The 16,998-nt window shown below is 36.3% G+C and overlaps 1 protein-coding gene across 5 annotated transcripts in view; it reads left to right on the top strand.

Moving 5' to 3' along the window:
* The window catches only part of retn (retained), a 254,523-nt gene extending 242,543 nt beyond the window's left edge, over positions 1-11,980 (top strand). For 3 of the 5 annotated variants that reach the window (XM_074176486.1, XM_074176488.1, XM_074176485.1), the window contains exons 6-8: positions 4,614-4,915; positions 5,117-5,539; positions 9,901-11,980. In XM_074176486.1, the coding sequence (XP_074032587.1) occupies positions 4,614-4,915; positions 5,117-5,539; positions 9,901-10,025 (850 nt within the window). In that variant the 3' untranslated portion in view covers positions 10,026-11,980. The remainder of the gene's footprint in view (positions 1-4,613; positions 4,916-5,116; positions 5,540-9,900) is intronic. The other 2 variants (XM_074176489.1, XM_074176487.1) reach the window with 1 other exon arrangement.
* Positions 11,981-16,998: the final 5,018 nt, after the last annotated feature.

Genomic DNA, 16,998 nt, shown 5'->3' with positions numbered 1-16,998 from the left:
TCCAAATCTGTAGAAAAGGTGAGAAGCCAGTTCAAGGAAAATGTGTGCAATCCTCAGAAGTGTACTCAATCTTGGAACTTTGGCTTCGTCTTTTTGTTCACGAATATCTACAGTTTTCTTAGGTGTACTCAATTACTATACAACCACATCCAGCATTGACTTCACTGTTATAATTTTGTGAGTTCCATTTTGAAGATTCTTCCATTTTCATGTAAGCATTTACTATTTCTTCCATCACCTTTGATAACCCAATAAATATTCTTCAGATAGTATTTCAGGAGAATAAATTGTGTTTTTCTGAAAAATTTTTGTAGTTTATTCCGGAATTTATTTTTCATGAATTTTGTGGAAGATTGTAAAACTTTCGCCACTTCTGAATCTCAGGGATGGTTTCTTTATGAACTCTTTCGTCTGCCTCAGTCCTACGAGCTAATCCCGCCAATATATCGATTCGGCTTGCATTTATGAATTTATGGATGTATTTATACATGATTTCGCTACCCCGCAAGGGTTCTGGGATGCGCCTTCACTGGCTAGAACATTGGCCTCCTCATTGCCCTTGTGACCCTCATGTTCCCAAGCTGTGACCGTATTTTAGGTACTTGGCTGCTTGAGAGCGCTCAGATAGCTTCCCAACAGTCTTGAGAAAACTTGAAATGAGCTAAGCACCTTAATTGCCATCTGGCTGTCGGAGGAAATAGCAATGGTTTTATTTGTGACCTTCTGCCTGTTCATTTCCCCTATTAAATGTCCATGGCCGCTAGTCTGAGGCTGAGTGCGATCTCGTCTTTGAGCCATCTGTATACCAAGTTTCTTCCGCTTTTACCGGTGGGCCGTTTTGCCAGTCCTCTGTACTTTGTACGATGATTTTGAAATCTGTACTGCGGAACTGTGTTATCCACGGGCATTTCTAGTATTGGATCTGCCTTCAGTTCATTGTACAGTTTCGAGTATTCTGCACCGTGTGACTGGCTGATTGGGGTTTGCCCCTGCATTAGCCTGTGTGTCACCAGTGGAGCTTCTCTTTGTATGTAGATGTGCAATGGTGGAAGTCCGAGTAGGACCTCAAGTGCTGCAGTTGGGGTTGTTGTCATGGCTTCCGCCACACTTAGGCACGCCAGCCTTTGTATGCCGCCTAATAGCCTAGTCGTACTCGATTGCCTTGTTCTTGTTCACCAAGTCGCTACACCGTATGTTATCATGGGTCTCACTACCATTGTATATAACCAGTTTTGATGTTACTAATGAGAGATTTGGTTGGCAAATATTAGTTTACAGACACTGTTGTATACAGTATTGCAAAATTACCACCATATATCTACTTCAAAAAAAGTGCATGTCACATACAGACTCGTGATGCCAACCAGTCAGAAAGAATATTGATATGACCTAAAATTCAAAAGGATTGGGTTTTGTGGAAGAGATTTATTTGGGAGAATCAAGTGAAATGGTGTAAAGTGGGGTTTTATTTCTTATTAAAATTGTTACAATTATTTATTTAATTAGTCATTCATTTATTTATTTCATACACTATTCTACAGGATGAACCGAATTACAGAATAGGGAGTAACAGTGGCATTTACAAATATGTACTTATATAATGTAATTTGTGAATCTATATTAAAAAAAATAAAAACAGAACTGTCAGTTAGCTAAGAAATGTCTTTTGATTTGTATAATCAGGCAGTTGAATATATCTAGGACATGACTAACAGAATCAGAGGTATCGCACATTGTATAAATTGAAGATTTCGCACATTGTATAAATTGGAGATTTTTTCATTATATTTGTACGCGGAGTGTTGAGATAAAATATGACACTATTCCTAGAAGACCGTCTGTTACATATGTAACAGTTGAGAGCAGGTGATGATATTGTTCATGATCTTGAATAAAAAACAAATGAATAATATTTACGCTTCACCTCGAGACTACAACAATTGTGAGTTACAAGCAATTCATAATAGGGTATTCCTACAGTAGGCGTGCCTTCAAGTTTAAAAGACATATATTTTAGGAAGCGCCTCTGTAGGGCTTATGGTTGATTTATATGAACCTGATAGTAGAGACTCCACACGACAGATGCATATTCCAACCTAGATCGAACAAAAGTGAAATAAAGTAATTTCAGTGTTGAAGCTTTTTCGAAGTTTTCTGTATTTCTAACTAAGAATCCATACATGCGATATGCTGTTGTTAGAGTAGTGTCAATATGTTTATTGAAAGAGAGGGATGAATCAAAAGTAACACCTAGATCAGTGAGTGTGTCAGGACGCTCCAGAACTTGATTTTTTATGACGTAGTTTGTAAATTCAGGTTGATTTTTAGTGAGTAAGACATTACATTACATTTGGATATGTTGAGAGATAAATTATTCTTCCGACACCATGTAGCAACGCGATTTAAATTCAGGGCGAGATGTTTGCAATCATAAGAACATGTTATATTGTGATTAGAGTTTCAAGTCATCTGCGTATAAAAGGAAATTGACATCAATCTCAGCTCCGATATCATTAATGAACATATTGAATAGTAGGGGTCCTAGATTTGATCCTTGTGGTACACCAGATGTGGCTATATATTCGATAGACTTGGAGGCCTTTGAGTTGGACGTACTGCTCACGGTTGTAAAAATACGATTTGAAGAGGGTAATTAATTCATTGGATAACCCAAAAGTCGAAAGCTTGAGCAGGATACTATGGTCAAGTCTGTCGAACGCTTTAGAAAAATCAGTGTAGATGACATCAGTCTGACAGTCTGAGACTGTTTTATTTCGAATTTTCTTCATCAATGCACCATCAAAGTAGGCTGGATAATTATTTTTAGATCTTATCGAGAATTTTGGCACGCAGCGATCAAATACACTGTATAATTTTTCATAAAAGTGAAGACAGGCATCATCTGCATTGGTTGTGGGTAAAACAAAAAATTATTCCTAATCGATCTCACTGATATTCAACACTTGGATATTTCTATGATTAGCTATCGTTAAGAAAGTCGTCAATAGCTGGGCCATTAATACATAACAATTATTATTAATTTTTCATTCCGGATGATGTAGGATTTTTTTCGAATGGAAATCATTCCCACCCGATAATTAATTCTGCATTAAAACGGCCTGGTACGAGGCTGAGCGTTTTTTGTTGTGCCACGAAGAGATCTTTTATGATTGCTTTTCTGACATATCAGTTTATAGCGTATGATTTGAATTTTTATTAACGTCTCGACAATAAATCACGGTCTGACGTTTCTGGCAGTTCACAGGAAGCACACACACAGGTATTTTTAATACACTTCTTTTCTTTTTTCTTTGTGTTTCGGAATAATTTTCCGAGAATCGTTCTCTCATAGCGGCTTGTTGTTATTTGAATAATTAAAGCAATCAGTTTTTTTACGATGTAACGAAAGAAACTAATACGTTATGAAAGTTATGCGCTTCGAGATACGGTTTATGAGGTTATGTTCAATGATAACAGTCACCGAGCTCGAAAAATAAAGTCAATAATGACGGCAATAACTCTTTTGTTACACGAGAAGAAAGAAACTGACGAATAATTTAATGATATTAATGTCGGAGATACGTTTATCTACCTCAGGGTGGAACAACTCCACTAACATGAAGTAACCTCAGTGAAGAACTGCGCATTTCCTTGATATTTTCTTCCACAAATAAATACGAATGGATCAATAGATAGTTTTCTCTCAAGTGTGATGAAGAGCAACTTGAAAAGTTCATCTCGCCAAACTACAGAAGAGTCCACGTATATATCAACACAAATTCTAACAGATCTGCTCATGGGGACTGTTGGAAAGAATGAAGTTGCTGTTACAAATGTGATTGCAGTTCAAATCTCGCTTTACTTCCTTGGAGAATTGAAAGGGAATCGGGAGGAGCTGTACTTGAAGAGGAGACACGGAAAAGATGAATTTCTATTGGAGTTTGCATATCTTATCGATCGTTACTCGGTTATACTTTACCCGCCAACAGAAAGACCATGACTTTCCAACTTTGAGTATCTACTCATGGGTACCGTACTGGATGAAGCCTGTGAAGTCACCAGGATTTCGGATCCTACACTAGGAATCGGATCATGTTTTCAAGGCAGCTTCCCAAACTTAGTCGACACTGAACAAGGTGGCCACAATTCTGTTACCGAATTTACCCTTCAGGTAAAGGTTCATATCAAAGCCGTAGAGGTCACTTTACTCCTGCAGCTACTCATGGATAAGTTGATGCATGTTGTCTTCTTCGCCAGCATTGGAGTCCACGGTTCATCAAAGAACCCATCCTCTGCTTCCTTATGTCGAGTTGGCTGAAGTCGGAAACTGTGAGTTCATTAGGACACCTTACTTTACCTCAGTCGCGTGGTGGGTATAGATGATCTTGACAGCTGGTACAGGGCTTAACGCGTGCCCTTTGATACTTTCACACATTTGCTGTCGACATGTTCAACATTTCGACATATGAAAAAAATATTTCATTCATTATTGTGCTCCTCGGCACTAAAAACGTATTTCCAGTCTTATAAAATCCATGTATCTTATAGTTCGTTTCACATTATATGGTCCTTCGAGCCGGATTGCAACTATACACCCCTCCTTTGTGTTATAGATACATGAAGTACTTGTACCCTTACGAGTGCGACAGGAAGCGGCTGAGCACTCCCGCTGAACTCCAAGCCGCCATCGACGGCAATAGACGGGAAGGCCGCCGAACCACTTACGGGCAGTACGAGAACGTGCAGCGGTCTCCGAATCACACGTTGCACATGAATCCGATGACCTTGGTGACCCAGCAACATCAGCAGCAGTTGGCCGCGCGGATGTTGGGAGGCGGCATGAACATCACCAACGGTCACCCTCCTAGTCACCAGCAACCGTTGGGGCAGCATCTCAACGGGGGGCCCATACCAGGTTGGTAGAATATTGGTGATACGTAGGTTGATGTTGAAGCGAAGTTTTTTGCATTCGTATCGGGAAAGGAATATTGTTGGGTGTTTTTTTTGCTGACTTGTTCATTTCCTCGATCCCTTAAATATTATATTTTGCTGTGCTCAATTTCAATTGAAAATTTATTATAGTAAATAATACTTTTTGGTAATGGTTTGTATGTAGATTTTTTTCTAGGCCTGGCACCCAGCGACGTAGAGTCCCGCGTGAAGGAATACATGAAACTCTTCCAGCAAAAGGACGTGGCGCCCGCGATTCCCACCATGCCTAGCAGGCCGGGAGACGTTTCGCCCCCCAATAACACCTCCGTCCTCAATAATCTCGAGATGACGAGGATTACACTCTGGAACTTGTACAACAACAACCACCACCACAACAACCACCATCAAAACAATCCGGTAGAGCCGCAGAAAGAGCCGATTAACCTTTCGGAATCCTCCTCGCAATCCTCAACCGTCAAGAGGGAGCCGGATCACAGGGAATCGCCCCCGCCCCCCAAGAGGTTGCTGAAGGAAGAGGAGGAAGCCGAGCTACCACTCACACCTAAGAGCTCTCCGACCTCTACACATATCAAAATCAATTCCAGAGGTGAGTGTCGATTTAGAACTTTAAATACTCAAGCGTTTCCAAATATTTTATATTAGAATACGGATCATTTTTTGAAATCCAACAGAAATTTGATTTTGACAGAAATTTTTTCAATCAATGCTACATACGTTTTTTTGATTTTTTATAATAATATAGAGATAATCTAATAGGACACTTTCTGTTCCCACATTGGGCGCCACATTTTTTTTTAAATGCTGACAATAAATAATGGGTCAGAAATATACTCTACTAGATAAAATTATCGTATCACAGTGTTAGTTACTTGACCAACTTTCATGAAATTTTATATGTATATTTTGTACGTCTGAGAATAGGTTTCAATCTATTTCTTTTCTTACAAAAGTCTTTGTTTTTATTTTTTATGATGTGGCATTGAAAAATACAGATAAACCTCAGTTTTCATCACTTTATCACCAACCCCTATTTCTTAATAGCCATTATACTAGCATATTAATTTTCAACTTCGCCAGACGTCTACCGGTGTCACTTCCCACTCAGAAAACGGCACGGAGTAGAGATGAGAACGAAGTTGGTCTCCAGTGTTTCTCTCACACGATAAGCCCTCTCTTACTGCCTATACAGTTTTCGGCCACTATTATTGTTAATCCATCGAGCGTAGTCAGTCGCATATTACAGTCGCTCTGTAATATGAATCGACCACGGCTGTGCAAAAGCACGCGATTATTCATTGGAAAAATTAATGGAAAACGCTGTCAAAGCCAGCAATTTGGATGGCTTTTTCGAGGTGAAAGAATATTAATATCACAAATCCATTATACTCACAAATGAGCCAAATCATTTTAAATGTGTGCAATTTCCAATTGGAATGGCATTTGCAATGACAGGTGGACACCTAATTACCTACATGAAAATACTATTTTGTATAAAAAGTGTGAATACAGTCTAATAGTGAGTCATACGGATTCTACGAGTAATATCTATGTGTGAGTACATTTTATCTTGCTGCTACACAAAGCGGAATGGAAGGAAAAAAAGTTATTCTAAGCGTGAAAAGTATGTTTTCAGACTATGATAAACTTGTTTGGGAGGGAGAACAAAGTTTATATTTGACATTAAAAGGAAGTTGTTTGTTGTTTTGTTCATTGTAATGATTACATTACATTTTGTAACACATTAACACTATACTTGCCTCTCTATTTTCTAGACTGGGTACTTTAAATTCATTTCGTAAAGCTACTGATCTTAACTGTACTATAGACCGGGTATACTGTATATTTTTTGTAATATAAATATCTCCGAAATCTCTTTTGCATTTTTTTTAATCTATTTCTGTGACCAATATGAGAAGGATTGTCATATTCAAGTTCAGTTCTGATCAAACTGTTATACAGTGCATTTCTTTGATGTCCCCTCTTTTATATTTTGAACAGGTCAACTCAAAATATTGAAATTTGGGATAATGAAATTAATGCATGAATACTTTATTTTTAGTGAAATTGACAGATTAAACTTTCAAGATGGCGACTGGGCGCCATCTTGTGACACATCATTTTGAAGGCAAATAAAGAAGGTGGCCAACTCAGAACTTCAAATGAAATATTTATTCTATATGTTACATTTAATTATCACGTTCATTTTTCATAGATGACAAAATAAAGGGAAAGTTTTGACCGCTTAAATAAGTTTACGCAACCTTCCCATACAACTCATTAATACTTCCATTTCTAAAAATAATATTGGAGCTTCACTTTCGTTTCATAATACATGACGATTTTTTTTTATAATAAACTATTTTTATTCCTTTTCCCTTTTGTTTTTTGGTGTTCAAAAAATAATAGTTGAAGCTGGCTGGCATTTTGCTAAAATGTGCATTACCGTAAGTGAGACTTGTGTTATTCAACTTATCGATTTTAATTGAAGGCCCTCACCGTTTCACAAACTTTGGATGTTTGTCGAAATTAGTTCTAGATGAAATTAATGATCGTTCTCCTCCGAATTCATTGAACATTTCGATGTCACTTCGGACTTAAATTAACTGGTTTAATGATGAGGAAGATTAATGGATCTCTCCTAAAGAGCACAACGAATGCAGCACAATCATTTTGGCGGGACTTTTGCTCTCCGTTTCACTGCGACCCGTGAACAGACGAAAACGATAATGACACGGGATATAGTTGACGTTTTATTGAAGTTATTCCTAGTTCATTATCTTGATGTACCTAATATAAGGTTTTTTTGTCGTTCAACCTTATCATTTGAGATTGTATGTCAGCTGTCTGTTAAAAATTTGTTAAAATCTGTTTTTTTATTAACACACTGATGCCCTCTACGAACTACAACTCTCAGAAGTCTAAACTTGTGCGAGCTAAGGACTAACGAGGTCTTACGTTTACACGTGTGATTCTTACCACGGGTTGAACGATAGCAAATAAACATCGATCGTCCGGCCCCGCGGCTTGAACCACCGGTTCACACAGCGGTCGATTGAGTGAAAGGAGCAAAGCACCCACGTCAACCCGACCGGCTACCATCATGACTATACCAACTTCAGCTGAACTTTTTCGCATGTGGTTTGGATAAATTGTCGTTTAACGTAATCGTTTGTTGACCTGCTCAGAAGAAGATTGTTTTCTCTTCTGATCCAGATTCTACTGCTGAAGAATTTGGTGGAAGGCAGATTCAGAAGATATCCTGCTTTTGGAGGCGGTAAGTCACTTTCTGGCCAGCCTAGCCTCCTAGAGAACTGAGAGAACTGAGCTCTTGAGATTCGATGTCACAAAGTAGACAGTTGGTCGCCCATGTCTGTAAACTCAGCTTCGAGTGATGACTGGAGTATTCCTCTGCGAGATGACTATTTATAGGTAGTTCGAACGCTTTCGCTTATCCCCTCTTCCCTCCCTCCGCTTCACCGGTCTAGTGGCAGTTGTCCGTTTTTCTGCTTCCAGCTTCCATATGTTGCGTGGCTCTACGCTAGCTTGGCTGACCGCGTCGTTGGACAACATATATGCAGCTTCTTTGAACTTCCTCTCGAACCAGTGTTCCTCCCTGTGGATGATCTCCTTTCTGACAATCCTCTGACGTAGGAAAGGCAAGCACAGGCTATGGCGGCTCGTCTTCCTTGTGGGGCTTTTGTTGTCTTCTAGACAAAATTTATTTCACCATCACTTTTGAGTAACCATTTCGTGGAAGACCTCTTCTGATGGTGGCTAGTTTTTTCTCGAGACCTACCTTCGTATTACAGAGCCCGAAAGCACGATCTATTAGGAACTTGATGCTTCCTCTTTTGGTTGATTGATGGTGGTTGGATTCGTGATTCAGATACTGTCCCGTGTGAGTGGGTTTTTGGTATACAGATGTTTCCCACTTAGTGTCGGTACTCTTCACCAATACGTCTAAGAATGGCAATTCGTTGTGGATTTCCTTCTTCATTGTGAAGCTTCACGCTGATGATGTGCTTCAGAAAGGTGTCCAGTTCTGTTTGCATACTATGGAGGTGTCGTCAACGTATCTCAACCAGACTCGGGGCTTCTTGTGGGCTACTTCAATGGCCAGAGTTATTATATCATATTGGACAATGGAAGTTCGAACTGGTAAAAAGTACCACATTACCATGACAAGGCTTTATACAAGACGGCGTCCGGAATTTCGAATATTTGGTGGCATCTGTATCTATATCACAAGAGTAAAGAGGGTGAGTGTACGCCCATATCACTTAGGCCACATGGGACCCATTGTCCATCCTCCCAAGGAGTTGTCCTCCTAGGTCATCGTCCATCCTGTCCTTTCCAGGAAGATGGACAGGTCTCTGGGAGACATCTCCTTTACATCGGCAGGTGTAGGCCAAGACTCGCCGTACACACACCCTCTTATTGAGGATAACTCTGGATATTCGCATAGGACATGCCTGACGGTCTCATCTTCCTGTTCCCACATCCTGCATAGAGGTGTGTCCAATAGCCCCATATTGTGGAGGTGTTCCTTAGTTGACAGTGGCTAGTAAGAAATCCATCTGTTAAGCACAGATTTTTCCTAGTAATCGCCAGATATTTCTTCGGCGTCAGCTTTCCAGGGTCGCCCAGGGTGATCCTGGCATCCTTTGATTTCATCCCATCTCTTTAGGGATTGAGCATGGGTTATTCGGTGGCATATATGTATTGTCTAATATAATACTTGCCCGTAAGGTGTTTTTTTTTGGAAAAGCATGAATTCTCACGACTCAAAACTAGCGACATACTACTTCAGACTGGAGCGTGAATCCACTCTTAGATAAATATTGCACTGCAAGAAAGAATTTTTTTGTTTTTGTCCTCATTTTCAATCAATGGATATATTTATTCCCTATACTATCTGTACATAAACTAACTCGACTTTTTTTTCAGGTGATTCTCGGAACGGAGACAATTCTTTAGTCGTCAGTATGGAAATCAACGGCGTCACGTACCAGGGCGTGTTGTTCGCGCAGAACACCAACTCTTCGGGGACGCGAACGGCGCTCGCGTCGTAAAAACCTCCCCCACTAGAGGGCGTTTCCTTCTACGAGAGTTCGATCGTTTAATTAAGAGTTTTATATACATATACATGCTGTGCACGACGCGTCGGATGGACTTCTTTTTATTTATTTATTCCACAATTTTATGTCGAGGGGTTTTAAGCGCGTGAAGCGCCTCTCTCATCCCCAACCAGAAATTGGATATGCACAAATGTGCTATTTAGAGGAAGTATGCGATTCAGCGGGTGTACCAGAAAAACTGTGAAATCTGAAAATGGTCGCGTATCATTAGATAAACTGAGTGGAGTATTTCAGGTTTGTTTTGAAAGGGATATATTTTTAGGAGTGATTAATTTTTGGGAAAGAAAGTTTTTGGCTTTCTACTACTCCATCTGATACAAAAAAAAATGGATGAGAGAATCTTCCAAAGAAAGGAAGGAAGTAATCAATTTGAAAATAAATAACTCTATACATGGATGTGTAGATCATGCAAAGAAGTAACTTTCAGACACAAACTGAAAGAAAGTCCTCCTGAAACAGCTACTTTCATATACATTTATTACAATTTATTACCATTCATTCAAAGTAGAACTCATGTGAATGATATCTGATTGTTATTCCTCAACAAATGTTCGATATACAAACTGAATAGAGAAAAGTATCTTCTGTATAATTCAGTGTTCATATAGAAGTATTTGTTTCGAAAGAATTTTTTCTTTCGTGTAATTCAATGTTTATATGAAAGTAGCTGTTTCAGGAGGACTTTCTTTCAGTTTGTGTCTGAAAGTTACTTCTTTGCATGATCTACACATCCATGTATAGAGTTACTTATTTTCAAATTGATTACTTCCTTCCTTTCTTTGGAAGATTCTCTCATCCATTTTTTTGTATCAGATGGAGTAGTAGAAAGCCAAAAACTTTCAGGTTTGTCTTTTGAAAATTTTTATTTCGAGTGATTTTAGCGCACGAAGCGCCCTCAGTCCTCCCCAATCAGAAACTAGAAACGCCCAAGTGTGCTGTCTAGAGTAAGTAGGTACGCGGGGTGGTTTTTGCCGCGGTGAAATTATTTAAGATTCGACGGGTGTCCCAGAAACACCTACTTTGAAATTTGAAAAAGGCAAATATGTAGATAAAATACCGGAAGGAATCGGATAAACTGAGTGGAGTAAATATTGTGTAATTGGATTCATATTTTGTATTTTGATTAAATTTTTTACTGTTTGAATTTTTGTAGAATTTTGTTTTTTGGGCTCCCACTAGGTTTTGAATCAAATTCAATCAGTCCCGTTTGTTTGCTCACGGATCATGAATCCGAAGTGAAAACTTGACGTCCCAGTGTACTTTTGGAGATGCGTTCACTCAAAATTTGAAAAATCGACTATTCCAAGAACTCATTTCAGTAATAGAAAATTTGTGAAACGACACCTTCATCCACATGCCACTTCCGTTTTTTATTTCCTCAAAATATTTTCCAGCAAACTCCATAATATTATAAACGCAACTGTTTATGAACCCAAATGACATGGCCTTTGCCATATTTGGTTAGATGTCGAATTCAAATAGGTGTAGCTCTCACAACTGATTCCATGTTTGTAGTTTGTGTAATTGATCATGATAGCAAACTCCTTGCATGATTACTTTGCACTCGGCACAACAGATGTCAGCACCAGGGTTGCTATTGACTATTATTCCATTGGTACTTATTCCGTGTTCTGTGATGAGTGACATTTTTGACATTTGGCATTGACGTGTGTCATTTGAGATTTATTGCTTGCGCATAATCTTTGTTTTGTACACAATCATAGAAAAAAGTGCGATTTTTAATATCAGGTGTTTTCTCTCCAGAAATTCTATGAAACAAAAACATAAAAAAAAGAGGAAAACGAAAGAGGATGGAAAAAATTAAATAAAAAAGAAAGAGGATGGGAAAAAAGATGAAAAAAGTGCCTGGAAAAAGAAAAAAATGAAAAGTATAGAAAAAATAAAAACAGAAAAAGAAAACGATAAAAGAAAAATGTGTATATGGGTAAATTCTCAGATAATTCATCTACTAAACAAGAAATCACAAAAAATAAATGAAAAACAAATAAAATAGTTAAAAAGGAAATTATTTTATTAAGAATAAACTTAGAAATAAGAAAGAGTGTATTATGCATATTGAAAATACTGAAATATTGTAGAAATTTCACAAGGTAAAATAGACTGGCAAATTGGTTATACCGACGCCATTTGAACACAAACCACACACACACACATCACTGGTCACTCACGAAGTGCAAATGTAACTTATAATCCACCATAGCTCGAGCTAGATTCAAACAAGTACAGGTAGAACTTGTTAGATAATGTTATTAATCACTGATGTAATTACGTAATGTTTTTTTGATTCTACTTGTGCGAGTTGAATCTAATTTTGGAAAGATTAGGTTACAAGTTAGAATTTATACGAAATAAATGTTAGAAACTCATAAAAAAAAAGAAAGCAACTTAGTACAGGGAAGTTTTGTCACATACTAACTGTGAATGATATATAGATATCTGTTTCAATTCCATAAGAATGTTTGGGAAACAGGCTGAATTAAAAAAAAAGTGTTTTTCTGTGATTCACTATATTGATGTGATATTTCCACTTGACAGTTTACAAAAGTAGCTGCTTCAAAAAAATGTGGGATTCTTCCAAAGGAAGGAAGGAAACAGTCAATTTTAAGAAGTCACTCTATACAAAGATTTTAAATCATGCATAGAAGTGACTTTCAGAGACTGAAAATAAATTCACTTCTTTGTATTCACACCTTTGTAAAAAATTCACTTTGAACTTGATCGCTTTCTTCAGAAGTTTTCCACATAGATGAAAAAGTAGAATGCCAATAAGCTTCTTTTTCCAAAAAATATTTCGTTCTGGAGAAACATTTGAAATGGTCGTTAATGTAGGTTCCCATCAAGCGATTGTGAAAAGGTTTCATATAAGCAGTATTTATTAACGGTAATAGTAGATTTTTCGACTTTTGAGTGGCCGTATCTTGAAAAGTATGTTGGAGCTCCAAGTTTTGTTCTAAGAACCCAAAAACCCAGTTTTTACCGAAAATATAAAGTAGCATTTCGAAAAATTATTCCTTCATTCTCGAAACTCAATTTTTTCGCAAAACCCTGTTCCATTCAAAATTCGTTTTCTCGGTAACAATTTATGTTTTCTTCCATTTTATCGCATGACATGAACATAGTGTTTCTTGATTACGTTGTGGATCTTGATCCATTGGTAGTTCTAGAAGTTCTGCTATCATATCTGTGATCAATTAGTCTTAACTTCTTAGACAAACGGGGAACTTGAGGTTAGGTCACGCTAGGCAGGTAAGGTCAACTTCCAGAACTACCTACACACAGATCTAATCTATGTCGAAATTTCTGAAAGAACAAATGAATTTAGAATGAATAGCTGAAAAATATTATTTAAATTGAGCTATATAACGTTAAATGAAAATACAAAAAAACGAATAAAATGATTAGGAGAAAAGATTGAAATGACCAGAGTGAAAATTTAAAAAAATTAAATAAAAAAAACAAAAAATGAAAAAATAAATAAAAATTTTCAAAAAATTAAATTAAAAAAATTGAAGAAATAAAAAAATTCAAAAATAAAAACTGAAAAAAGATTTCGAACCAAGTTTACTGAACTATTCCTCCGAGGGACTACTATTTATAGGACATTCGAGCGCTTTCACCGCTTTTTCAGCTGCTCTTTCTCATTTTATTTATTCTTTCAGAGATTTTCAGAGATCGTGAAATGTGGGCTTTCACTGCCAGGAATCAACAAATTACCAGCTGGTTTCGGGATTTTTAGCTGTGGTCCGTTGGGTTCCAAGCCTGACGTTTCTCAGCGATGCGGCAGTAATAGAAGTGATCTTACTTGCAAGCCTAAATATCTACAGACAAGTGAACTTGAAACTAGCTAGTAATTTGTTGAAATCGAAAATATAGACGAAAAAACGGAAAAATGTGGTACAGTTAATCTTATTCTATGTTGAGAGTTGTATTTTAAAAAATAAGGTCGATATGACTACAGTAAAGACAGGAACATTAAAGCACAATAGGAAACGAAATGATAATTCTGACCAAAGAACCACAAAAAGGAGTAAACAATCCGCCTACATCATTTTGACAGTAATAAATCTGTGAAAATGGATTGTTCCACTGTTTTGGTGATTTTTTCATTTTTTATATTCTGCACTAGAAATTTTTTTGGGTTGAACTTGAATATATTCCAATACTAGTCTAGTGCTTGATGTGAATTTCATAATTCTTTGTGGTTTTTCGTTGTTGTCAACTTATCACTTTGAGGCAAAACTGCCTGCATGAGTGGTAAAATTTATTGGTTGATTGTTTCACAGGTCTATGACTTACTGTATATTTTATATCTCAGAAATGGAACTTTCATTGAAATATATTCCCTTGAATTATTTTAGATCTCATCATTATTATGTAGCACATCATTATTCAGAATAATATTTCGGGAAAAGAAAATTGTGATATATTTCCATCATGGTCTATGGATTTACCCATAGTCACAGTTTTCACGAAGGTTTAATTCAATTTTCATTATTTCCAAACCTCACTTTCTTTTCGATTAACTACCTTTATGAAAAGCGTTATGTAGTCTGATTTCATTTTTTGTGATTGTTCATTACCAAATTCGCATATTTTGAAAAAAAATTCTTAAAACTTTGTAAATATTATATAAATATATTTAGTGAACAGTATTTTAGTGTAGAATGTGTATGATTTTCATAACTTTTTTGTATATCTGCCAAAAGACTGTTATATTATTAATAATATTTTGAAATAATTTTTAGTCATGTTTTACAAGTAGTATATTTATGAGTTATATAAATGTTTAGCAATATTAGCGAATAAGGTAGATATAAACAAAATATATAACATTATTTCTTCGAAATTGGACGAAAACGTCAGTTGTCTGAGCAATGATCTTTTTATCTGAATCTGATTCACTCAGGGAATATTGATTAGTGAATTCCTTGAAAAAATTCATATATTCCCTTTAACGCAGAAATTGTATTTAATTTTTAGTCTGTGAAAAAATATTTTTCATTTATAGTTGTGTATATACATATGATTTTTATTATTAAATATACCCTAATATGTGGTTTTTGTTCAATTTTTCATTTCGAATACCGTTTATACGTTGGAAAATATCTCGAAATATTTTTACCCGCCACTGTCAATACCTTCCTCCCCCTCGCGCTGATACCGCTAAAGCTCAAAGGTCTTTATGTGTTAGCCAATATCAAAATCTTTTATTGGCCACATTACATAAAAATAGTTGCGCATGTTTCAGACATTTCATGAGTGGCAACACTGATATTTTACTTATAATATTAAGAAGAAGGAGAATTAGGCTATATTAGGTAAAATTCAAAGTTGTTACATGTCTTCTTTCTAATATTATACATCGAATATCAGTGATGCCAATCATGTAGCACCAAAAACATGCGCAACTATTATTACGTGAATGTGGTCACTTGCACAGATGTTTTTGAAATTTTATATTTCATTTATTTTTTTCCTGGAACAGAATACGTGTTTTCTCAAACAGGTAAATAGAAAATAAAATGGATATGAAGAAGTTACATCATGGCGCTAGATACTTTGAAAGATCAAGAGGCTTTGGACGACGTCACAATAAACTTTTCCATATGTTTTAAACTGAATAATATATGTGAAATTTCGCAAACGTGTATGTATTTCGTGCTAGGAATGGCACACTGAAATGTAAAATATCTCGTTGATCTTTGACTCGTAAAAGTCCTGATTTTTTTAACGATCTCTTTGGATTTTCACCATCCACAATCAGAAAATAATTTAAGTCCTAATAGAGAACTTTATAGAAGTCTAAGAGGCCAAATGAGTTACTGCGTAAATTTAAAGTATTTTTCACAAAGAAAAAATTGTTCTATATAACACTAACCTCTATTAATAAAGTTGGCCTATCAGAAAACCTGTAGAGTTCGGAGTCGGATATCTGCTTCAGTCTTTAGAATCGAAAAAATTTAATGTATTTTGCAATTTTTTCTTCCAATCGTTTTATTTTTCGAATTTCCTCGACAAATATCAAAGCAATTGGACAAATATCACAGCTTGAAAGAAATATTGAATGATATTTATAGCTGGTTTAGGCAATACACTTCTTAAAACTAAGAATTAAATGTTCAACCATAAAAAATCTAATAAGAGTGGGAACATGCAGCTTGAATCAACTCATACATCACTATAAAGTTGAAATATTTCTTTAACACAATTCATTTCATGCAGCAAAAATCAATTTGACATTACTTTATGAAGTGGGTCAGATTTCAACATCTCAATGTTATTATTTTGTGCATTCTTTTGTGTACATTACATTTCAATCTTGTGTCCTATCGTTCTATGTCATTTTTGTCAGGCATAGTTGAGCGATATTAAATTTGTTGTTCATTGTATTATTGCTGTCCACAAAAAATCGTCAATATTCCAAAAGCGATCAACAAGATGTATGTTCATCACAGTGTATGATTTCCAATTACCCATCGAAAATAATTTAGCTATTGACTTGTCATTAACACACTTGACATCCCGTCAATGTTTACGTAGTCGCTGTCAAAAATCCTGGTTAGTTGCGATTCTTTTGGAGCATATCTTTATCAGGTTTGTTTTAAACGCAATCAATATGAGTGAATGAAATTGTTGATTTTAACGAACCTGAAAAAAAACATTTAAACGCAAAACATTTTGTGTTCTGTCCTTCACTTGGTTTGTGACGCTCGTGACCTATAGGCTTATATATCAACGTTTCACGTCAAGTTGCCGCTGAATTCAAATTGCATATATGAAATTCTTAAATCTAGTGACCCATTCCTATTATATTATCTTTCATTTAGTCAGTTGTTGATGCCACTCCTAGTGCGTTTAATATTTTATTCCTTCTTAAAGTTGCAAG

The sequence above is a fragment of the Leptinotarsa decemlineata genome, unplaced genomic scaffold (assembly GCF_025532065.1).
Source record: "Leptinotarsa decemlineata unplaced genomic scaffold, Ldec_3_MD MMD2_tig00001719_RagTag_RagTag, whole genome shotgun sequence".
Lineage (NCBI taxonomy): Eukaryota > Metazoa > Arthropoda > Insecta > Coleoptera > Chrysomelidae > Leptinotarsa > Leptinotarsa decemlineata.
Note: the sequence above shows the minus strand (reverse complement) of the source record. Positions and strands in the feature narration are given on the sequence as shown.